This window comes from Rhinolophus ferrumequinum, chromosome 18, assembly GCF_004115265.2.
Source record: "Rhinolophus ferrumequinum isolate MPI-CBG mRhiFer1 chromosome 18, mRhiFer1_v1.p, whole genome shotgun sequence".
In the NCBI taxonomy this organism is placed as follows: Eukaryota; Metazoa; Chordata; class Mammalia; order Chiroptera; family Rhinolophidae; genus Rhinolophus; species Rhinolophus ferrumequinum.
The window spans coordinates 49,595,017-49,619,198 of record NC_046301.1 but is presented as its reverse complement, the minus strand read 5'-3'; the positions used below and the strand labels follow the sequence as shown (position 1 = coordinate 49,619,198).

The 24,182-nt window shown below is 48.7% G+C and overlaps 1 protein-coding gene across 2 annotated transcripts; it reads right to left on the bottom strand.

Annotated features, from left to right (window-relative positions):
• Positions 1 to 7,482: 7,482 nt before the first annotated feature.
• Positions 7,483 to 23,044, bottom strand: LOC117038125 (cytochrome P450 4F3-like). 2 transcript variants are annotated; one of them, XM_033134792.1, is made up of 13 exons: positions 22,957 to 23,044; positions 22,272 to 22,470; positions 18,315 to 18,459; positions 16,650 to 16,703; positions 16,427 to 16,554; positions 14,905 to 15,026; positions 13,919 to 14,189; positions 13,511 to 13,577; positions 13,191 to 13,320; positions 10,620 to 10,753; positions 10,480 to 10,544; positions 10,234 to 10,316; positions 7,483 to 10,054 (listed from the first exon to the last, which is right to left on the bottom strand). In XM_033134792.1, the coding sequence occupies exons 2-13, from the start codon at positions 22,467 to 22,469 to the stop codon at positions 9,877 to 9,879; spliced, it is 1,575 nt and encodes a 524-aa protein (XP_032990683.1). In that variant the 5' UTR covers position 22,470; positions 22,957 to 23,044; the 3' UTR covers positions 7,483 to 9,876. The 2 variants fall into 2 exon arrangements, with proteins under 2 accessions (XP_032990683.1, XP_032990682.1); XM_033134791.1 differs by lacking the exon at positions 22,957 to 23,044 and adding an exon at positions 22,842 to 22,950.
• Positions 23,045 to 24,182: the final 1,138 nt, after the last annotated feature.

The following is a 24,182-nucleotide window of genomic DNA, read 5'->3' as shown; positions in this document are numbered from 1 at the left end:
AAGGGCTCTGAAGGGAGCAGGGACCATTTCCCTCCCCACAAATGACTATAATCAACCGACGGGCCTAAAGTTCCCAGCGGCTCCCAAGCTGTGCTCATCACGGGGGCAAAACCACGGGTGACCCTTGACATGGCAGGTAAGACTGTTCATTTCCTAATTGTTATGGGAACCATTTATTCTATCTTAACCACTCTGGATCTATTTCCTCTGAAACCTGCTCAGTGAAGATAAATACAGCCCCTTGAAAAGGACTCTGGGAAAGCGTGGTCAGGAGACCTCTAAGCCGTGACTCTAATTACTGCTCATTGCTTTAGATTCGGACCTCAATTCTGTTATTGCCTATATTATTACCTTGGGAGAGGCTCAGCAGGCACTCAGGAACTATAAGGACTGGCACCCCACCCCCCAAATCAAACCCTCTACACATTGTAGCCCCAGAAAGCCAGCGGACCAAGTATTGTTAGCAGCCTAGAGGGTGAGGGGGTCCCTGACAGACCAGTTAACTTCTAAATAGAAGGGACCTTATACAGTTCTCCCGAGCACCCCAACTGCTGTTGGGCTACAGAAAGTCAGCAGCTGGGTCCCCTTCCCTCCAATCAAACGTGTTTCATTTAAGTCCCCACAAGACTCCCCCAGAAAGGAAGACTGTCACTTCCATTCCTGTGAGCCAACTGAAGACCTTAAGCTCCTCTTCAAACAAGCCTATCTCCCAGAACTGGTAAGTTCTAATAACTAACCCCAGACTCCCGGAGCTGCTCTCTATGACCTCGCCTAAGAGTTCTTATTTTCTTCTTTACTTGCACCCCACCTGGGACCCCCTATTCACTCTTAGGGATCCTAGTTACGGTCCCTTCTGTCACCTTTACTAGTTCCCCTCCTTATTATTTTCAGGTTACTTCTATTGGGGCCATGCCTCTTTAACCGCTGGTTAAATTTGTCTCTTCCAGAATCGAGTCCACTTAATTGCAGATGGCACTTCATGCAAGGCTTCCCGCCCATCCCTGCGGATGGTCCTGAAACGGCCCTCGGCCCCAGAGATCAGAGCTCCAACTCCCAGTCTGGAGCCCCTGACTTGATCTGGTTTCTAGATAGAACCACCCAGATTTTCCAGGTCATTCCACCATCTTTGACTGGCAATGTCATAGGTGGGGACAGCTCCATGCCCCTGCCCAGCTCTGAAGCAGTTACAGAAGATGGACCCTCATCCCAATCTCCAAAGAGTTTTCATTGCCGATCAGAGATGGGCGAATGATAAAACAGGGAGGAGGATTGTAACGGTGGCACTAAATCTTCTGTTTTGATATTTGAATCTCTGGTATAATTCAAATTAACAAGTATAATTTAGCTTGGGACTTTTCGAAAGCTTTCTTTTCTTTCTTTTCTTTGCCTCCTTTCCACCAAGCCTTAATGACTCTGTTTACTACACGTTCACTATGTAGACCAGTTCCAATGGTTCTATTTACTTAGGCTCAGTGCTGGCCCTAGGACTTGGGAGAGGTTTTGCATATGTATGGGATCCACTCCTGGCTCCGACTTAAATCTATATAGCATATACAAAGATTTCAAGAACCAGTTTAACCTCACTTTCCCCCATCCCACTGAACAAAGCCAAACATAATAGAAGATTCCATTACAGGCTGAAGCAATTTACATAACGGTTAGGAAATACGAAGTATAAAATTTCCAGCAAAACAAAGACTCGAGGCAGTAGTTTCCAGTGGACTCTGCCCAGCTGACCCTTCTTTTACTTTAATAAATCTTCCTTCTATATTTCTACCTGCCTCATGAATGCTTTCACAACCCACGAGTGACCAGCCACAACACGAACTCTACCACTTGCTGGCTGTGTGAACTTGGGCAAGTCGCTTGCCCTTTCGGAGACTCATGTAAAGTGGAGAGGTGGATGTGTACCTCCCAGGTAATTCATGCCTTAACAACAAACTGTAGTTGGGCACCTATTCTGTACCAGACACAGTGCTAGGACCTGGGATCCGGGATGAACAAGATAGATGAGGTCTCTGGATTACAGTGCTCATGTCTGATGGGGGAAGCCAACGGGAAATAGACCAAGTCAGATGGGGGTGGTAATGAAGGGTATTAAGCAATGGAGTCGTACTAGAAAGTGACTGAGGGGGATGTTTTGGACGGGGCAATCAGGGAGGGCCTCCCAGAGGATGTGACCTCTGAGCAGGAATCTGAATGACATGGAGGAGTGGGTGGTGAATAAAGATCACCCCCCTCTCCCAGCCCCAAAGCCAGGCTAGGACTGTGTCATGCAGGATGTCATGTGGGGGTCTCTGGTCCTGCTCCCCACATAAGAACGCAGAACATAGTAAGGCCACAAAGGAACACCCATTGAGCCATAGATAGGGGAGTTGTACCACTGTAGTCTCACTGGCGGCTAGGTTGGAGACACAGGAAGCAGGAGCCACACAATCTGCAACCTGCTGTCCGCTTTTCTGCCAACCACCAAACCCCACTTGCTAGGTGGAATCCACCATGCTAACTACAATCCGCGCTTCCTAGCTCAGCCACCATTCGCTACTAGCGTAGCCACGGCAGTTATATTAGTGGCCAATGGCTCACTGGTTACAGCTGACGGCCAACTAGCCACAGCTGATGGCCATCCGATCACAGTTGATGGCCATTTACTACCTGAGCCAGCAACTTTCCACGTGAGGCCGAGAGCCTGGAAACTGCACTCCTGGCTCTGTCCCCACAGACTGTAAAGACCCAGCACAGGGTGGGGCAATGAAATGGCCTAAAAAGTGTGCTACTCTTGCTTCCTTCCTCAAATGTTCTGAGATAAACAGATAAACAGAGACAGTAGTGCAATTTCCGCTTACTCATCGCCTGACAGAAGTGGGAACCAGTGCTGCTGGAAACTCACAGTTGTGGTGAAATCTGGTCCACACTCAAGCCAGAAGCAGCTGCTGCATTTCACTTACCATAATAAAGGTCCCAGTAAACGAGGACCCAGTAAACTGGAGGACTTTGCATCCTCCAGTGAAGTCCAGGTCTGTAATTTGAGGTTGCCAGCTTCTTCGAGAGGTACCAGACAATCTCAAGAGCTGGTTTTGGAAAAATAGTGTGCAAGGAAAACTTCAGCAAAGTCCTGGGAACCCACAATAGTTGGCATCCACGTCCCCTGGATTTTTGAGGTGGTACCGGTTCTGACAAGTAGCCTGACCACTACCACACAAAGCAGGGTGGGACACAGGGCGATCAACAGAGACCATCCTTGTGGAAGGGAAAAGGGTGTTGTTTCTCATCCAAAAAACAATGGGGGATCCCAAGGGTATCGCTCCAAAGCAGCAGAGGAGCCTGCAGGGGAAAAGACAGAATTTTGCTCCCCATTTGGGTATCTGCTTAGCCAGATTGCAAGGGGGCCTCCCAGGTGCAGAGGAGCTGAGTGAATGCCCGTCTGGGACAGCGTGTGCTACTGACGTTGACTCAGGTAGAGCCCATGGCTACACCAGGCGCCTTTGGCCACCTACCTGTAGCCTCCTTGAGTCAATAATGAGGTGGTGTTTGGTGAGTGGGAGGCACCTGCAGGCAACCAGAGGGGATTAGGGGGAAGATATCCATCCTCTGCCAAAATGACTTTCAGCTGTAGCTACTTCCTCTGGTTTCCAAGAACAGCTGCTGCTTTGTCCCATCAGCCTGAGGGAGGTGGCAGCTCCAGGTACTGCACTAGCCTTGAAGAAGTGCCTTGGCCCTGTCCACGTCTTCGGAAATGACAACCTCTGTCCCACAAGGGGACAGAGCCAGGAGTGCAGTTACCAGGCTCTCGGCCTCACATGGAAAGGTGCTGGCTCAGATAGTAGATGGCCATCAGCTGTGGCTAGTTGGCTGTCAGCTGTAACCAGTGAGCCATTGGCCACTAATATAACTGCCGTGGCTACACTAGCAGCAAATGGGGGCTAGCAAGGGTGGATTGTGGATTGCGGATTGCAGAGAGGTGGATGCTGCCAGCGAGAATATAGTGGTATGACTCCCCTATCTATGGCTCCGTGGGTGTTCCTTTTTGGCCTCACCATGTCCTGCGTTCTTATGTGGGGAGCGGGAGCAGAGATCTCGCATGACACCCCTTCTTAAACTCTCTTTGTTTAGCCCATTTGAGGTCACTACCAAGATCCAACCACTACATTCCCCCAACGGATGGGAATCGTGAGCAAATGAGTAACGTGGGCGTACACTAATGTTTGTCTAGGCACAGAAAAATCTGGAAACGTACATCTAGCACCAGGAATGGGAAAGGGAAGAGGACAGAAGAACTTTTTTCAATGTCTACTCTTACCAATTGTTTCCTTTTTTTATGGGAAGCCTGCATAGCGTTTCAAATGATAATTACTAATGTATATAATTCTAAATGATATTTTTAAAAGGAAAAATGGTTAGCATCATGCCTGGCACGTAGTAGGACTTAATGCATGAGGCCAGGATTCAGTACATGTGGCCTGGCACATAGTAGGACTTAATACACGAGGCCAGGATTCAGTACATGCGGCCTGGCACATAGTAGGACTTAATACACGAGGCCAGGATTCAGTACATGCGGCCTGGCACGTAGTAGGACTTAATACATGAGGCCAGGATTCAGTACATGTGGCCTGGCACATAGTAGGACTTAATACACGAGGCCAGGATTCAGTACATGCGGCCTGGCACATAGTAGGACTTAATACACGAGGCCAGGATTCAGTACATGCGGCCTGGCACGTAGTAGGACTTAATACATGCTGCGGCATCATGGTGAAGAACAATGACACTAGGTGCCAGGGTTCAAATCAGAACAAGCTGGGTGAATTTAGGCAGACCTCTCTGTGTCTGTTTTCTCACCTAAAACTTGTAATAACAAGGTGGCTGTGAATTAGATGAGTTGAAATGAGCAAAGTGCTTACAACCCTCCCTGAAACACAATCAGCGCCAAGCGTGTGTTTGCCATTCTTTCTCTTATTTCATGACAGAATGAAGACACAGGCACTAGCCATGAGCCTTAGGACGCTCTGGTGCACACATTAGGAACCTTACTGGCTGTGAACCTCCCTCTAATTCCCTTGGTCCCTAGCAAGGAGGATGCTCCCAGGAGGGAGAATGCACTGGGCTTGGGGTCAGATGGCCCAGGGTCAAAGCCCAGCTTTGCCACTCTCCAGCTGTGTGACCTTGGGCAAGTGACTTGCCCTCTATGAACCTCCTATTCCTCCTTGGTAAAAAGGTAGTAATAATAGGTCTATGGGGGTTAGAAGAGAGAGCCTACTTGTGTGTCTTAGTTTGGGTTACCTGGAAGCAGACTCTGATGCAAAAATTCAAGTGCAAATACTTTATTTGGAGGTGACCCTGAGAAAAGAATTCAACTGCAAGTTGTTTCTTTGGGAAGTGATCCCAGGAGATGCCGTTTGGCCAGTGGGGAAGTAAGACAGGGAAGCGAAGGCAGCAGGGAAAAGAGGCTTTAGCAAGGAAGTTCCCACTGTGGGCACCTGGGGCGCAGTCCCCCTGGGGACCTCTGGGGGAGAGCAGAGAATGTGCACCCACTGCCATCAGTCAGGGCTGCTGGCAAGGACGTTATTTCTCTGGAATGTCCTGCCTGCTGCAAGGCTGAGGTCTGGGGAGCAGAACCTCTGACATCAGCTATAGCAACCTGGTTCACTGACTTCGAGACACACACACTCACATCTTTACACACATGCACCTATACGTGCAGACAACTGCATACACAGTCACATACATAAATGTACACTCACACGTGTGCATCAAATGTGCGAACATGCACACATTCACACACATGCGCATACAATTACATACACACACTCACACATGCGTGTATGCGGTCGCCCAAATGTACACACAGTCACACATACACTTACACACAATCACAAGCGCTCCCCCACACACTGAATAGAGACCAGACGAGACCAGACGTCTTAGAGCCTGTTATCCTGGAACTGTCCAGTAGAGGGAGCTCCGACACGCTCAGGAGAGGAAAGAGGCTCTTAACACCTACCTGCCAGTGACAGCACAGGCCCAGATGTGTCTTAAGAATCACAAACGCAGGTGCAGCCAAATCCTGAGGCCCCACGGATCGATGCCGCCCCTCCTCCCTCATTCATCCACCATCCAAGCCTGTTTATACTGGGCGAGAAGACATTTGACACCCTAAGTCTAGATCATTCTTTGAAGGGGTTTGCTGTACAGGGGAGGAAAGAAATGTGCGTTAACGGCTGGGAAAGTTGGGCGGGGGCGGTGGTCAAAGGAAGAGTATTTTAAGATTTAGGAAATAATGGCCTTATTTGTATTCCAATGGGCATGATCCAATGGAGTTCAGGATACATGGTCAATATACAAAAATCAATTCTATTTCTATATTCCAGGGGTCAGCCAACTATGGTCTATAGGCCAAATCTGTCCTGTGGTCTGTTTTTGTATGGTCTAAGCTAAGAATTGTTTTATATTTGAAAATAATTGTAAAAGGAAAAGGAGGAAGAGGAGGAGGAGAAACCTGATGGGGTGTGCAAGTCCTAAAATATTTGTTACATGGGCTTTTCAGAAAAAGCATGCCAACCCTGATATATACTAGCAGTTAAAAATTGGAAATCTTTTAAAGTACCATTTTAAAAAGTAGTAGACTCCAGAAAAAGTGAAATTCTCAGGCATAAATCTAACAAAATATGTGCAGGATCTCTATGATGAAAACTTCAAGACACTGATGAGAGAAATCCAAGAAGACCCAAATTAATGGAGAGACATACAATGTTCATGGATTGGAAGACTGAACATTGTTAAAATGTTAAGCCTTTCAAACTGATCTATAGATTTGAATAAATTACAATCACAATCCTAAGAGGACTTTTTCTAGAAATAGATAAACCAATTATAACATTTATATGAAAATGCAAATGACTTAGAATAGCCAAAAAAAAATTTTTTGGAAAAGGAAAAATGTACTTGAAGGATTCACATGACCCCTTTCAAGATATACTATAAAACTACAGTAATCATGACAGTGTGATATTGGCCAAAGATTAAACCCATAAATCAATGGAACAGAAGAGTCCTGAAGTAGACCTCCCAAATTTGGTCAATTGATCTTTTTTTAAATATGCAAGGCAAGTCAATGCACAAAGGATAGTGTTTTTAATCAATGGTACTGGAACAACTGGAATCTCCATGCCACAAAAAAAGTCAACTCATAACTCACATGTTAGACAAAATTGAACTTAATATGGATCATAGAACAAAAGGATGTAAAATCTAAAACTAAAAACCTTTAGAAGAAAAAAAATAGGAGAGAATCTTTGTGATTTGGGGTAGACAAAGAGTTCTTATATAACACCATAAGCATAACTCATAAGAAGAAAATATTGATAAATTGTGATTTATGCACTTTTTAAAATTTTACTCTGTGAAAGAAATTTAAGATAATGTAAAGATCAGACACTGAATAGGAAAAGAGACTTATAAATCACACATCTGACAAAGAAATCATATGTAAAAAATATAAAGAACTTTCCAAATCCAATGAGAAGAAGGAAAACAATGCAAGCAAAATTAATGGGCAAAGATTGGAACAGGCATTTCACCAAAGAAGACATACGGATGGCAAATGGACACAGGAATAATGTTCAACATTCATTAATCATTAGGAAACAAACTACAATCAAAGTGATAGATGTAACACTCATAAGAATGATCGGGGGGAAAGTGCCAGTGAGTGTGTGAAGGAGCTAGAACTCTCATACATCACTGATTGGAATTCAAAATAACACAGACACTTTGATAACAGTTTGGGCATTGCTTCTAATGTTAAATACACATATACAATGTGACCCAGCTACCCCGCTCCAAGAGCAGGGATCATTTGTACACAAATATTCAGAGCAGTTGTTTTTTTTTTCATAATAGCCCCAAACTAAAAACAATCCACATGTCCTCCAATGGGGAAAAAAAAGTGGCTCATTCATGTGCTGGAAAATTACTTAACAATAAAAAGAAACAAAGTATTGAGACACACAACATGGATGAATTTCAAATGCATTGTGTTCAGTGAAAGAAGACAGACAATAGGGATGAAGATTAGATCAGTCGTTGCCAGGGGTGGGAGGTGACTATAGTAATGGTGGTTGCAGGACTCTAAGCACTTGTCAAAACTCAGGATTGTACACCCAATAGAGCAGATTTTACTTTTTATAAATTTTGTAAATTTATACACAATTTTAAGATGAGACAGAAGGTAACTAAGCACATATATTATTGGCATAAATACACTATGTAATGATATACAAAAAGCAAAGGTGTTTACCTAAAGAAGAAGCTGGGCAAACAAAGGACATATGGAGAACAAATATTTTTCACTGTGCATTTTACTTTTTTTCATGAGTGAGTGTATCCCTTGTCAAAAATATGACATTTAAAAATGTAGGTACCACCTGTCTGTCTCATCTAGTGAGCCTCCAGTGGTTCCCCAAGTGATCAGATATGCCTAGGGCTGAGACACACCTTGAAAATCACATCCTTTGTAGGTTAACGTGTATCTCTGAAGCCAAGCTGGCCAAATTCACCCAACTCCACCACTCACCAACAGAGTGACCTTGAGCAAGTGAGTTAATCTCTTGGATCCACAAGACCAGTGTGAGAGTGTTTACCTCGGGGACCTGAAGTGTCACCTACTCCCGTCTCAGTGGTCTACCTCTATTAATAGGACCAAAAATCTCAGTGTCTGTGAAGTTTCCAGGCCATACATGTTCTATGAAAGGTGTTTAACCACACCCATATCTTACATGAATGTATGTGTATCTATTGCTATAAAAATAAAATTTCTACACCAAATGTTATTTCATTAAGAGTAACTCAATGTGTAATTGATAGCGGTATCTCCAACCATCAATGTACATGAAGAGAAAGCACAAAGTGAGACAAACTTTTAAATTATTTTCTAACATAATGTCATTAAAAAAATAGAGTGGCTTTAATACTTAACATTTAAGGATTTTAAAGACCCCAAAATGACGTTTTTGTATCATGGAAAGATGAGTTAATGGCATGGAAAGATGTTCACAACATATTATTATATGAAAAACCCAGATTAATAAAGATATGCATAATAAAATAGCCTTTTTGTTTGAGGCAAAATGCACATAACATAAAAGGTACCATTTTAACTATTATAAAGTGTATAACTCAGTACATTCACAGTGTCATACAACCACCACCTCTGTCTAGTTCCAAGACATTTTCATCACCCAAAAAGGAAACCCCCGTCTCCATTAGCTCTCACTCCCCATCTCCCTCCCCCAGCCCCTGACAACCACCAGACTGCTTTCAGTCTCTGTGGATTTGCCTGTTATGAACATTTCCCATAAATGGAATCATATAATATGTGACCTTGTTGACTGGCTTCTTTCACTTAACAATGTTTTCAAAGATCATCCACGTTGTAACATGTATCCCTGCCTCATTCCTTTTTATGACCCAGTAATATTCCCTGTTGTGGATATACCACATTCTGTTTATCCATTCCTGTGCTAACGGATATTTGGATTGTTTCCCAAATAGCCACCATTTGGTCCCTCTCCTGCTCAAACATCTCCCATGGTTCCCCATTGCCCGCAGGATAAAATCCATGCTTGGGCTCTGCGAGAACCTGAAATCAAAGTGGGCGCCCCGGTGGTCAGCAGGAAAGGCAGTCAGGGTCTAGGGCTCAGAAACACCAGACCCCACGTCCACCACGCGCACTCCCTCGGGCCCGCAGGCCCCAAGCAAACCCTGCTGCCTCCTGGGGAAGCTGGGACAGAGGTTACAGCACACTTTCTTTTTCCCCGGGAACCTGCAAAGGGAGGTAGTTAGGTCAGGGTGGGTCGCAGGGCCGGCAGCCGAGGGTCACTGAGGGCCGGCGCTCAGCGGCTCCACCCGCAGCCAAAGCCCGCCCTCCGCCCGCAGGATCAGCTCCGGCTTCCTGCGCGGCTCCGCCGCATCCGGCAGGACGCGGAAGCGCAGCAGGGTGAGCGCCAGGACCACCTTCATCTCGGTCATGGCGAAGGTCTGCCCGATGCAGTTCCTGCGGGCGTGAGGGGGGAGGGGCTCAGATTGCGGCCGGGACCTGACCCAGGAGCCCATCCCGGCCCGCAGGGGTAGCGAAGGGGGCTAATTGTGCCTGGGACCCCCATGTAGACTGCCATATCCCCTGAGCCCCACCACCCACGGTCCATTCCCGCCTCAGACATCTGCTGGTCTCACCTGGGCCCCGCTGAAAAAGGAATAAAAGCCAGAGGTGATCTCTTCTGGGAGGTTTCTGGGTCAAAGCGGAAGGGGTTGTACACCTGGGAGCAGAGAGACGCAGGGCTGCTGGGTGGGTTTTCTCAGGACACCCAGACGCCCCCCAGAAAACATGTGGATACAGTGGAGCAGGGTCTGATTTTCCGGGTCAGGACCCTGCCCCTTCACCAGGTCCCGGGATGGGGTGTGGGGGGAGGGGGGCAGCACCTCAGGGTTTGGCCAGACAGACGGGTTGTGGTGAACCCCAAAGATGCTGATGATACAGGTGTTCCCTATGGAAAAGTAGGGGGTGGTCAGGACGAGGTCCCTGCTGATGGGACCATCCCCCCCATCGTCATTGCCAGCACCTTTGGGGATGACCCGGCCATCAGGGAGCCTAATGTCCTGGGTACAGCGGCGGGAGATGACCGTCACCGGGGGGTGCAAGCGCAGACTCTCCTTGATGCACATGGTCATGAAGGGCAACTGGGTCAGGTCGTCCCTAGGGAACGCCCCCCCCCCACGGTTATCCAGGGAGCAAAACCAGACACCCGCAGTCCTTCTTCTGCCCCAAGAGAGCCTCTCCCCACCTTGCTCTGACCCTCACTCCTATAACAAAATAAATTCCAGAGGGACCAAAAAATTAAGCATTAGAAAGTCAAAATCACAAGTAACTAGAAGAAAATGTAGGCTGGTATTTTTACAAGCATTTCTGAGCAAAACACAATACTCACAGGGTATCCATAAAAGCTTTAACACATTTGCATTAAAAAGTTTTTAAATTATATACTTGGCTTAAAAAGCATATGTGTGTGTGTGTGTGTGTGTGTGTGTGTATGTATATATATGATGGACTTATACAGTTATTTGAATAAATAAGATCCACTCCACACTCTAAGGTGGGAAGATCTAATATAAAAGTACCAATTCTTTCTAAATTAATATAGTCAATGCAATCCAATACAAATCTAGTTGTTGTGGTTCTTTTTTTGGAACTTGTTTATCTTATTTTAAAGAATTAAAGTTCATCAAGAACTAGGTCAATTTAAAAATAAAAGATCAAAGAAAGAGAACTCAATCTACCAGATATTAAGACCTATTACAAAAGTAATAAAAAAAAAAGTGTGGTACTGTTGCAAGAACAGGAAAACAGACCCATGGTATAGAATACAGTGCTTGGAGACCACACATGAACAGGTGAAAATTTAGCATCTGGTAAAGGAGACTCCACAAACCCCTGGGCAATGGATGGATAGTTTGGTGGAAGGTGCTCAGACAACTGGCGACAAGGAAATGAAAAGAACTAGATATTCATCTACTCCCTTTACAGGGTAATGGGTGGGTTAACTAACATTATTGTAGTCATTTCACAATATATATGTATATCAAATCATCACATTGTACACCTCACACTTATACAGTGTTACATGTTCACTATCTCTCAATAAAGTTGGGAGGAAAAAAAGGTTTATTTTCATTGTAAAACATTTAATACTACTTGAACTTTTACCAACTGTGTAATTTTTTGAAGTTGGAAGGAAAACATTTCTCCACATCACAGGACTGCTGTGCTGAGCAAACCCTTGAAGTTGAGGGCACTACATCTAAAGTGCTTGTCCAGTCCAACATGTCCTTTCCATCCTTCAGCCCTTGACCAGAATCTGCCCCCGAGGCCCTCAGGCCCAGCTCATCCCCTCCAGTTTGCCCCTGTAGCTGCAAAGAGGTATTTCTAAGGCCCATATCTGACATGTGTCTCTCCACTGCTCAAACATCTCCCATGGCTCCCCATTACCCTAAGTTAGTTATGGATCTCCCTTCAAGAAAGAACCTGCTGAACAGCTACAAAGAGTACAGCTGAAGGATCTCTGGGCCTTGCTGCAGTATTCAAGCCAAGGCCACACTTACCTGAGCACCAGCCATGACTATCTGACCATTTCTGCCAAATGTGAGACCCCTAATGGCAGCATTCCTGCCCACTTTTGCCTTTTATCCAATATCAACTTCCCCAAAGACTTGAAGTGACACTTTTGGAAACTCTGAACATAGATTCCAAAGCATTTCAAGGGGAGCTTCCATTACCAGCTCAGCCTCCTTGGGATCCCATCTGGTTCTTCACATGGTAAATAGCACAAGGATCCAGCCACCTTGACTTCCTCCCAAACATGCCAGGCTCATTCCTGCATGCTTCTGTCCTGGCCTTTACACAAGCTATCCCTTGGCCAGGAGCACTCTCTGCTACCCACATCCAATGTGGTGATTTCGTATTTGCGGTTTCACTACCCAGTCTCACCTCCTTTCCTCTCAGCCCCCGCCTTGCCCAGGTAGGACTCAGATGGGACTGGACACTGAGTTGGGAAAGGGCAGACCGTGTGTATGTGTTTACTAAATGAAGAGATGGATGGTTATTTTGACGGCCAAAGATCTCTTGGGAATCCCTGGAATAGACTATTAGGTGGGAATTAGAGAAAAAAAAGCCAAAAGTAAGGGGAGTGAGGGGAAAACATTGCAACTTCAAGCAGAAATGAAAGAGAGGAGAGAAGAAGTTCATTTAGTGAACACATGATGGGTGGCATCCGTTCTACACACATTGTCACAATTCTCCAAGCAGCCCTGTGGGGAAGAGACCACAAACACACACACGCAACTAATTTACAGAGGAGAAAGGCAGCATGCAGAAAAGGAAACTGATTTTACTGAAGTCATGTAGCAAGTTAGTGGGGCAACAAGTGTGGACACTCAGATCTTTCTGTCCCCAAAGCCTGTAACATTCCCCCTGCTATCCAGGCTGTATAGCAGACCCTGCATCTGGGCTCTGCTCCCATTCCCTCTAAATGGTATGACAGGATGACAGAATCAACAAAAAGATCTTCCCTCTTCTCCACATTGGGAGCAGAGCCAATGAGAGGGGCTCCGGAGAGGCCATGAGAACCTGCACTCACCATTCAATCTCTTTAGGCTCGCGGTCCCTCAGGAGCTCCTGCACCTCCTGCCGGCAGCGCTCCTGGTATTCTGGGTGTTTCGCGAGGTTGTACAGGACCCAGGAGAGGCCGCTGGCCGTGGTGTCATGGCCTGAAAGACAGCCAGACAGGCTGGGGTTTCTGGGCTGCTTCAGCACCGGAGGGCGGACAGCGCCCTTACATTAAGGGCCTGAGGGAGCGTGGAGAGGATGGGGCAAGATGGGGTAGCCCAGGGCTCAGCTGCCAAGTCGATGGGATAGAGAGGCTGCAACCCCTCAGAAGTCTCACACTGGAACCCTCACCCTCAAACATGAAGGTGTCAGCCTCAGCTCGAATGTCCTCATCTGACAGTTTCTTCCCATCTTCATCCTTGAGAAAGGGCAAGATGCCTCGAATCACACCAGCTCTGAGGGTGCCTATGTCTAAGCTGAAACAGTTCCTGACGCTCCATCATCCAAGCAGGATCCTTCCCTCCTCATCTCCAGAGCTCACCGCACACACCTCCTCCCTGGTCTCCCGCTTCCTGTTTACTCTTTCCAGGCAGCCTTCCACACAGTCATGTCTACAGCTTATCTCTGACTCATTCTTCCCTTCCTCAAGCACCCTCCATGGCTCCCCAGTGCCCTTTGCATCAAGCCCAAGTTCTTCGATCTGACATTTGAAATCAAGGTCCATTCTACCTCTTGAATTCAAATCGCAGAGAAGCCCACCTTGGCCAGCAGGAGCACATCAATGAAGTCCAAAGTCTTGGTCTTTGCCTTGGCCTTGAGGAAGTCATGGGAACCCTGACTAAGGAGAGTGCGACGCCGCTCCTGGATGACGGCATCTGTGAAGTCATGCACAAGTCTACAAGCCCTACGGAAGCGCCACCCATCAAGAGTGAGGTGGTATAGAAAATCCATGTACAGGAAGATCTGCTGGACCCGTTTAGTCATGAGGGCACTGAGCTCCAAGATGGCAGCAATATATTCACTAGCATTCCTGCAGGGCCAGGCCAGAGAGAGAAAAAATCTCCTTAACACACATGAAACCCTGGGAGGCCCTCCCAGCCAGAACCCAGGACCAAATTCCATCTGGAAAAAGGTGCCCTCCAAACATTCTCCCATCTCTATGATCTCCTTCATGTCCTAGACCCCAGGACAGAGCTTAGAAATCATATTAAGGTCTCTCTCCTACACAGTATCTGACCCTGCCCATTCTTCCATGGTTTCTCTCAAATCTGCCCCATTTTCTCCACCAAGTTCAGCCCTTCTTCTCTCTGTGGTCTCCTTGCATACTGTGTCTACACAACAGTCAATCATCTCTAGAGTCAGATGTCCAAGCTCAGCTTTGACTACCACCCTCATCAGCTCAAACACCTTCCATAGCTCTCTGGAACCTCAGGATAAAGTTCATACCCCTTTTCCTGGCCTTTGAATGGCCTCAAGATCCATCCCCTGCCAAGCCCTCCAACTTCATTTCCAAGATGTCTCCTCACGGTTGCACATACTGTGCTCATCCTAGACTCCTGACGTCTACCAAACATTTCTACCCACCTGAAAAGATGACTCTTTTTCCTTCCTCTTCCTTGTCCTTTAATGTCCATCTCTGACCCACCTTCTCTAGGAAGGCACTTCTGGTTGCCCTGGTCAGTCCTCCCTCCATCTACTCCCTTGGGTCTATGGCTCATGTTCCCGGGCTCTGGGCAGAGACTCACTCCTGGCAATTGCTGTCGAAACTGAAGACGCATTTCTGCAGACTGTCCAGGGTCATGAGGCTGATGTGTTCAAACATGTCCAGACAGGCGCTGCCCTCTGAGGCCAGGCGTTGCCACTTGGCCTGGACAGAGAATAGGGCAGAGCTGAAGCTAGGACCTGCCTCCCTAGAACCCCTCCGCAAAACCAACCACCTGGATGGACTCCCCAATACCCAGCCTCTTGGTCCTCTGCCCCAAGCACCCATCCCCAAGGAGGACCAGGCTTAAGTGGGAGTGGAAGCTGTTACACTTAGGACATGAAGACCCCATGGCTTGGAGTCAGAAGACCTGGGATCAAGGTCCAGCTCTGTCTATTATGCTCTGTGTGCCACAAGGGTCAACTCATTGCCCTCTTCTGGCTCCACCTGTCAAATCTTCAGTACCAGTGAAGATGGCCTGCTTTGGTGTCAGACAAACCACATTAGAATCCCTGATCCATCACTCATAGCTAACTTACTAGCAATGTGAACTTGGGCTAGCTCCCTAACCTCTCTAACCTTCTGTTTCATCACCTGTAAAGTGGCAATAATAATCATCTCTACCTGACAGCATTGTTACAATTAAATTAGACAACATATGCCATAGAATTGGCATATCATTTCTGCTATACAGTCAATGTTAAGTAACTGTTAGCTGTCATCATCTTCTTCATCATTATCACAGCGGTAGGTGACTGCAAAAATGTCCTCGTTTCTTTGTCCCTCCCTATAGACTCATCCTTTGCAATAAGACCTTGCAGCTCTTCTATTTGGAGTTAGAGCCTCTTTCTCCACCTCTTGAATCTGAGCTGGATGTAGAGCTTGCTTCAGTCAATAGGAGAAGATGGAAAGGATGGTGTGCTAATTCTGAAACTAGGCTTCAAGAGGTACTGCATGTTTCTGCTCATTCTCCTAGAACGTAGTCTCCACCATGTGAGTAAACCCAGGCTAGCCTACAAGAAAAACAAGTGCAGGAGTCCAGTTGTCCCACCAAGGTCATCCTAGATGAGCTGGCTGACCCCCAAATATGTGACAGAGCTGAGCCTGGACCAGCAGAGTTGTCTACAGAACCCAGCCATGACCACAGACATTGAGTGATTCCATCCAAGACAAGAAGTACTCAGTTGACCCATCATCTCATGATCAATAACAAACACCAATTTTTTCATGCCCATGAGTTTTAAGGTGATGTGTTATGCAGAAAAAACTACTATCCAATCTTCATCATTACTGTCTTCAATTTAGAGGGCTTCAGTGAGCAGACCAGAAACTAAAGCCTTCTGAGCACCTACTAGTGCTGGGAACATGATTCCATTACATCATCTTGACCACCCTTTAAAAGGGACAATTATCTCAATTTACAGATAAGGAAACTGAGGCTTGGCAATGAGAAGCAAGGGCCCCAAAGCCATTCAGCAGAACAAGGACTCTCCAGATGATACGTGTCTGAGGCCACTCCCCCTTTTCTAAGGCTCCAGCTGGGACCCTGGGTTCAAGGAACTCACATGCATGATGTCTGCACTCTTGTTGAAAATCTTCATATAAGGCTTCAAGATTTCAAAGTGGAAGGCGGGCGTCAGCATGTGGCGGTGGTGCCTCCACTTGTCACCAGCACTTAGCAGGAGCCCGTCCCCTAATAGAGGAAGCCACAGGGGAGTGGGCAAGGTCAGTGCCTTCTCCTGGCCCCCCAGAGGTTCTCCCCAACCCCCTTCAACTGTAGTTACTCACCCAGCCAGGGCTTTATGAAGTTGTACAAAAACATGTCCTTGGGTGCAATGGTAGCTGACATGAATGAGAACCATCAGGAACCATGGAGAGGGGGAGGGGAGGAACATTTGGTGGGGCGAGGAGGCTCCCAGCCAGGGGTCTGCCTTCCCCTCCAACCCAGCATAGCAGGAATGGCACAAGGACAGAGGCAACAGGGAGGCGGGGGGAGGTGAGTGAGGACCAGACCAGGCTGAGGTACAGACCAGAGCAAAGGCAGAGCCCTCTAACATACCCCTACATTCTTAGACACACCCCAACATGGAACAACATGCCCAGCACACCTTGACATGGCTTCTACATGGTCCAACATGCTGTACACACCCAAGCACAGCCCAGCGCTCTACAAAACACCGGTACAGAGGTCTACAAGACCCTGTCTGCCCAGCACTCTCTGACATCTCCTGGGACATCTGACATGGCCCCAACATGTGTTCACATGTCCTGACATGGCCCCAACATATATGACATGCCCTGACACGATACAGCATGCTCTGACGTGGAACCAAAGACAATCTGACATGACCTCAGTGTGTCCCACAGACGGGCCCTAGATAGACTTAAATATGGTCAAATTAATGTCCCAAACATGGCTCATGTGTGACCCAGACTTCCTCAATATTCCCCTGCACCCTATATGCAGCATGGCTCCTCTATCCTCAAAGAGACCAAAGGATGCTGCCCCCACGTCTGATGCTGAGCTTCACCCACCGTGAAGAGCTGCCACTGCTCCCTCTAGACCAGCCCCCAGGAGCAACGACACAGTTAACCAACCCACAATGCTCTGGCCATCTTCCCACCCCAAATCACCTTCTAGCTTAGGGTCCCTCCCATCAGAGGCAGCTAGGGCAGCTGAGAACATACAGAACGAAGGGGTAAGCTTCAGCATGCTCTGTGGCCTTGAGAACTCACGGTGCCTCTCTGAGCTTCCGTTTCCTCACTCAGGAAATGCCCACCTAGCAAGGATGCTGGTGGATGGACATCTAGCATCTGCCTGTCCAGCATCCATCCCCTTCTCCTAGAACCACTCTTCTTCCACTCTCAATCCAGGCAGTTAGGAGGTTGGTTGTGCCAACCCTTCCTCTACTCCAGAGCTGAGCATATGATCCTGAGCCTTGGCAATCCAGTTGCAGTGATTAGATGAGGAATTGGTCCCTGTGACCCAGGCCAGGCCATTTGAAGGAATCCTGCAATTTTTCCTGGATCTGTGGGGACTCAGCTCATTTTTCTGTGGGGGTTGAGCTCTGAGATTCATCTTTACCAACATGAGAGTGAAGCCAGCAGAGAGGAACACAGAACTACTAGATGAAGGCAGATTTCCCATGGCATTGTTTGAAGACCTGGATCCAGCCATGCCTGAAGACAAACGTCCCTGAGCTTTCCCGTCGATAGGTTCCCTTTCTTTACGTAGACCAACAGTGTTGAGTTTCCACCACTCAAAACTAAAAGAGACTTTGGCAACCAGAGAGAGCCAGGGACCTTCCCAGAGTCACCCAGCAGGTTAGTGTCACAGCCATGGTCTTTGTCAACATTTCCCATTTCCCTGCTCAACCTGGTCTGTCCAGGGGTGGGAAGGGTTGGAAGCAGGGCAGGGGAGAGGCTGGAGTTGAGGGCTCCTAGGAGAGATACCTGAGGCCTGGAGCACGGGGGCAACAAACTTAGGGTGGACGAGCCGCAGGACAGGATAGAAGGGCCCAATCCACCAGAGTTGGACATCAAGGAAGTGGCGGCCCAGATGCTCCAACAGACGTAAGCCCTCCTCATTGATCGTCACCTGGGAATGGGTGGGGATGAGGCCAGGCCTGGCAAGGGGCCTGAGATGCTACAACTGCTACCGTAACCCTCAATCCATCACATCCCACCCACCCCCTCACCCCTTCTGCCTGTAGTATTGGTCTGTATCTGTCTCCACCTCACTAAGTCAGATTCTCTCTGTTGGTCTTTGTCCTTTATTTGTGTCTATCTACCTATGTGCCTCTTCTTGTCCCCTCAGTCTCTTCATCTCTCTCTGTTTCTTTCGATAATAGATAAATAGACAGATTAGATAGATGGATGGGTAGATAGATAGATAGATAGATAGATAGATAGATAGATAGATAAAGGATGGATGGAGAGGAATAGCCTGCTCAAAGCCCTGGAGCAGAAAGGCAGCACTTGGCCATGAGCAGCAAGGAGTTCAGTGCAGCTAGAGTGAAATGGGTGAGGGGCAGAGAAAAGGTAGAGAGGAAAGCAGCTGTAGCAGGGTATCAAGACTGGGCAGAGGTAGGGGACTGATTCTGTGGGTGCTGGGGAGCACAGATGAGGAGTTGGATAGATGGACAGAGAAAGAGCGAGGGAGAGACAGAGAAGGACAAAAAAGGACAGATGAACAGGAAGGAGAAGAAATGAATACATGCACAGATGCAAATACATCTATCTCATACGTATGTATGTATGTATCTATCTATCTATCTGTCAATCATTTATCCAGCCATCATCTAAGCATCTCTCCGTCCACCCATCCCTTATCTATCTATCCATCATCGCTCACAGTGCATCCCGTCTCTCTCCCCTAAACTTATGAACATGCTCATCAATTGTACCATTTACAAATGAGAAACGGAAGCCACGTCCCCCAAAAGGGGAAGGAGGGCAGGTCACCTCCTGGCTAGGCATCTTCTCCAGGTCCCTCAGGATGCCCCATCAGAGCCTTACAAATGCCCCCGGTGCTCCAGGCAGGTGAAATAAGCCATTTCCTCTATGTGACCTGCTCCCTGCTCTCCAAAGCCCCTGAGGCATTTGATGAGATTGCTTGAGCGAGACAGAGAGAGAGAGAGAGTAACTCAGCTGAGGTCACAAAGCAAGAGGGACTGGAGAAGGGAAGAGCAATCAAGGCCAGACCCCATGGCCAAGCCCTCAAAGGGGAAGTCAGAACTACTGTAAATTTATCATATTCCTGCTGCTCCCAGGGCTCAGAGACCATTCCAGGACCCAGAGACCATTCCAGGACCCAGAATCCCAGGCGACCTTCAGCCTTCAGGGTGAGCTTGGAACATCCTGTTCTGTGATGATCTGGTCTGGGACATGGAAGGGGAGGAGTTAGTCACTCATCCCTTTGACCTTGGATGACTAAGGAAGGTGATGACAAGTTCACCTAGGCCTAGAACATGACCTCTACCAAGACATCATCAATCATTTATTAACCGTCTACTGTACGTCAGCTTCTGGCATGGATACTCTATGTCTACCCCCCAGTGCCACCATCTAGTGCAAGAGATGGATAATACACAAATCATTGGACAATTAAGTTTCATTGTGAGCAGGGTCAAGTCAGAGGTCAAAATCTGGAGATCAAGGACAGCTTCTAGAAGGCAGTGACATTTGGGTTGAAAATGGGAGTATGAGGAATCAACCCGATAACCACAGGAAGAGAAGCACTTCCAGTTAAAAGAACAGCGTGAGCAAAGGCCCTGGGGTGGGAAGGGATTGGCTGCCTAAGGAGATAAAGCGGGAGCTTGAAATATCTAGGATGTGGATAGGGCTGGAGAGGGTAGCAGACCTGGCCCGGCAAATTTAGTTTTTATCTTCAGAGTGGTGGGCAGTCATCAAACCATTTCTGGCCAAGAAGATGTGTGATCTCAACTTAATTTCAGAAAAATATCTCCACGGCTAAAGAGAGAGTGGATGATAGGGAACAGGAGCCACAGTGCGGAGACCAGAGAGGGAGCTGGGAGAGGCTTCCAGAGAAAGACAATGGTGGCTATGGCCAGGGGTGACAGGAAGATGCAGAGAGGGGACGGACTGAGCAGAGATTATGGAGGCAGCCCAGCCACACGTGATGAAGAACTGAAGGACCAAATGTGCAGGTAAGAGAAGAGGGGCGGCCAGGGGACTCTAAAGTATGGAATGTGGGCAACTGGAAAGATGGACTAGATGGGGATGCTGGATTGCGGATGGAGCCGTGAGTTCAGATTCCAACTTGGTGGAACGAGGTATTTATGAGATGCCCAACATGAGATGGAGAGTAAGGGGGCTGACACATAGCCTCAGACTCAGGAGGAAGGTGACCTTGGAATTCACTGATGGAGGGAACTGATGGTCCACTCAGGAATTGGAGCCCTGGATAAGGAGGTGAACTTGGGAGAGAAGGAGAGGGAGGAGAGGTGAGGACCTGGGGAATCCCCACATGGAAAGGTAGGGTGAAGGAGGAGCCACAGGGAGGTAGGAAAAGACCAGCACGGGCATTGTCCTGGAACCAAGAGAGAAAGGAGGTTCCGGGAGGACAGGATGGTCAACAATTCCGAGAGCTGCTTAGAGGTGGATGAGACGGGATTTAGGGACCTGGAGGTCACAGTCATCTCACAGGAGCATGATGAATATGGGTCAGACTAGAGCAGGTGGGGATCAAGCAGGGAAACGGAGGCAATGAGTGAAAACAAGTCTTTGTCCACAAGGAGACAGCAGCGCGAGCAGACAGGAGGTTTCGTACAGAATGGGGTGCATTGCAGGTGGGTGGCTGGGGATTTCCCTGTCATCCCTCTGTCCTATTCTGTGACCCTCTCTATCATCATCATGGAGAATGGATCAAAGGATGTTGGGATTGAGCTCCAACAGGCAAAGGTTTTCCAAAGGGCCCTGAACGAAAGCTCCATCGGCAAGAGACTTCAGCCCTTGTGTGAAGGGTGGAATCAAAGCTAAATGTATCCAAGGAAGTGGGGTCAGAAGGAAGCTATTGGAGTGGAATGTAGAAGGCGACTGGACATCCCGGCAGAGTCTACGATGGGAGAAGAAGTAGAAGAAGAAAGAGGCTGGAAGGAAGAACAGATTCTGGTCAGAGGACCTAACACTCAGGTCATTGGCTGGCGGCAGCACCTTTTAGGTGACTACAAAGTCCAAAGTGTGATTGTGGCAAAGGGGTGGACGCAGCACAAACAAAGGGCCTCTGGGGATGAGGCTAGGATGGGGGCCTCTCCCAGGAAGGTTGCTCCATAGGGGCAGAGGTCAGCGTGATTCCTTCTGAAACGAGAAGCGATCCACTTTTACATAAGTTGGACAATGAGGCCCATTAATGTGTCTGGGGATGGAAGGCCAGATAAGAAAAGGAAGGTGCCTGAGGAAGGGGAGGAGGAGAGACTGTCCACACCTCTCCTCCGGCCCAGCTGTGTCCGCGCGAGGTGAAGCGATGACAGAGCTCACAGGTAATTCCTTTGGGGAAGAAGAGGCCCAGAAAGGAGCGGACATGGGCCTGAGGCCCGGCAGACAGCAGACCCTGAGGAGGCCTCAAACCCACAGCTGGAGCCTGAGAGGGCACCAGGGACCTGGCTCTCTGTAGCCCAGCCTGTGAGCCCCTCCAAAGAGCACCCATCGGGCCAAGTCAGGCAGGACATGATCCAAAGCAGAAGCTGGTGAGGAAGGGTAAGAACAAGAAAGGCTTGGGTCATGAGGTGCACAGAGGAGAGGAAAGGGCCCGGTGGGGGAGTGAGGAGAGAGGGCTACCTCACTTCCCTGCTGTGCTAGATCCCAGCCCATCCTCTGAGCCCCATTCCTAACCCTTTGGGAGGGCCATCTACCCTGGCACCCCAGACTCGTCCTGCTGCCCATACTCACCATGCCCAGGTGACCCCAAAACCAGTTCCGCTTTGGGGGCTGCGGGAAACATCGGAGGCGGCAGCAGTTGTCATAGAAGGTGTATGTCCAGGCCAGGAAGCGGGCCAGGAGCCAGGAGGCCCCCACCAGTAGCAGGAGCTGCCATGGGGAGACTGCCAGCGGCCCCAGGCCCAGCCAGGACAGGCTCAGCTGCAGCATCCTGCAGGGCAGACAGGGTGAGCTCCTGGGCCCAGGACAGGGCTGGTAATAGTGAGCTCAGAGACAGAGACAGCTTATAGATAGCGGGAGATGTGAGGGTGTGAGGGACAGGGAGAGGCAGGGAGGGCTCAGAGATGGGCAAGTGGGGGCTCAGGAGGGAAGGGAGAAGCGGGGGAATACAGAGGAAGAGGGAGAGGGAGAGGGAGAGAGACAGGGAGACAGAGACTGAAAGGGGGAGACAGGGAGAGAGTGACAGAGAGATGGAGAGAAGGAAAGAGAGAGACAGAGAGAGAAAGAGAAGGAAGAAAGAAAAAGACCAAGGAAGAAACACCCAAACTAAATCAGTGGAAGGCTGCCAGGGGCTCCAGTTACCAGGAAATCACCATCTCCTGGGCCACTCTTACTCCCTGGAGACACCCCTGCCTTGGGCAGTGCCCCTCCCCGTCCTGAACCAGGACCCTCAGCCCCACCAGCTCCAGCCTGGCACCTTCTGCCTGGAGCAGCTTGTCCCACACAACCTCCTTGCCCTGCTCCTGGAAGGTCTGTCCCTGACGGACTGACCTCTGAACTATGGGAGGCTGGGCTTGGCTGATTTAGCCAATCCCCGAATGGGAGGCTGCTTCCTCCCCGCTGGCAGTTGCACAAAACTTGAAGCCAGAGCCAGCTGGGGCCAGAGAGGAAGCTTTTCAAGGTCACACGATGTGGGCAGTGGATCTTCAGGACTTAGCACCTCTGATGTGGGGTGAGGGCAAGTTGAGAATAGGCACAGGGGACTCTGGGTCCCCAAGTGTACTGTCTCCCCTAGCGTTCTAAGGCCATACTGTGGCAGGTAAAAGCTTGATGGTTTAGTTGCCAGGTGAGCCTTGTCCCAAACATCTCACAGGCTCCTCTCACACTGGTGCCCAGAATCCGCTCAGAGTTTTGCATATGAAACTCAGAGAAGACAAAAAGCCTCTGGCCTTCGGGGTTCACAGTCTGGCAGGAGTTCAAGTCCTGCTTCCAGGCCACCCAGGGCCTAGGCTGACAACTGCCTGCTGGGAACAGAAACAAACAAACCAGCCTGGCTGGGGATTCCCTCATCAGATTCAGGGGAGGAAGGGCCTAGAGGGAAGAGGGCACCTAGGGATGTGGGAGGTAAGTCTGAGGGGTCCAGACAGAGGACGACAGAGCTGGGAGACCTTGAGTAAGTTCTGCCTTGCCCTTGCTCTGACTCTTGGATGTGCCAACCCCCTCCGGGCTGTCTTCCATCTGGAAAAGGGGATGTTGGATGAAGGCCTGAGAAGGGGCCGATCTTACCCAGTTCCTGTCCCAAATTTCCCTGAGTGGGGGTCTCAGCCCTTATGAGGTCTGTCCATGGTCAGGCTCCAAGATGAGGGGGAATTTGAAAAATGGAGCTACTGAGTGAAAGGATTGGGACGCTTTCCTCCTGCAATTAATAGTAGAATGTTGAAGAAATGCGCAAACTCTCACCCCTCAGTCCTTCTAGTCCTACATGATCCAGCTTCAGGTGGCTGTTCCTGGTGTCCTTGGCAATTTGGGGTGCACTGCCCTAGAGCCTCCTCCTCCTATGCTGGGCTGGATCCACCTGCTGACAGGTCCACCCGGAGAAAAGCCAGGGGCAGGGGCAGGGAAGGTGAGAGGCAACAGGGCTGGCTACATAGATCTGGGGAGTAGTAGGCGGAAAAAAAAACAAGAAACAAAGTCCAGAGAGGT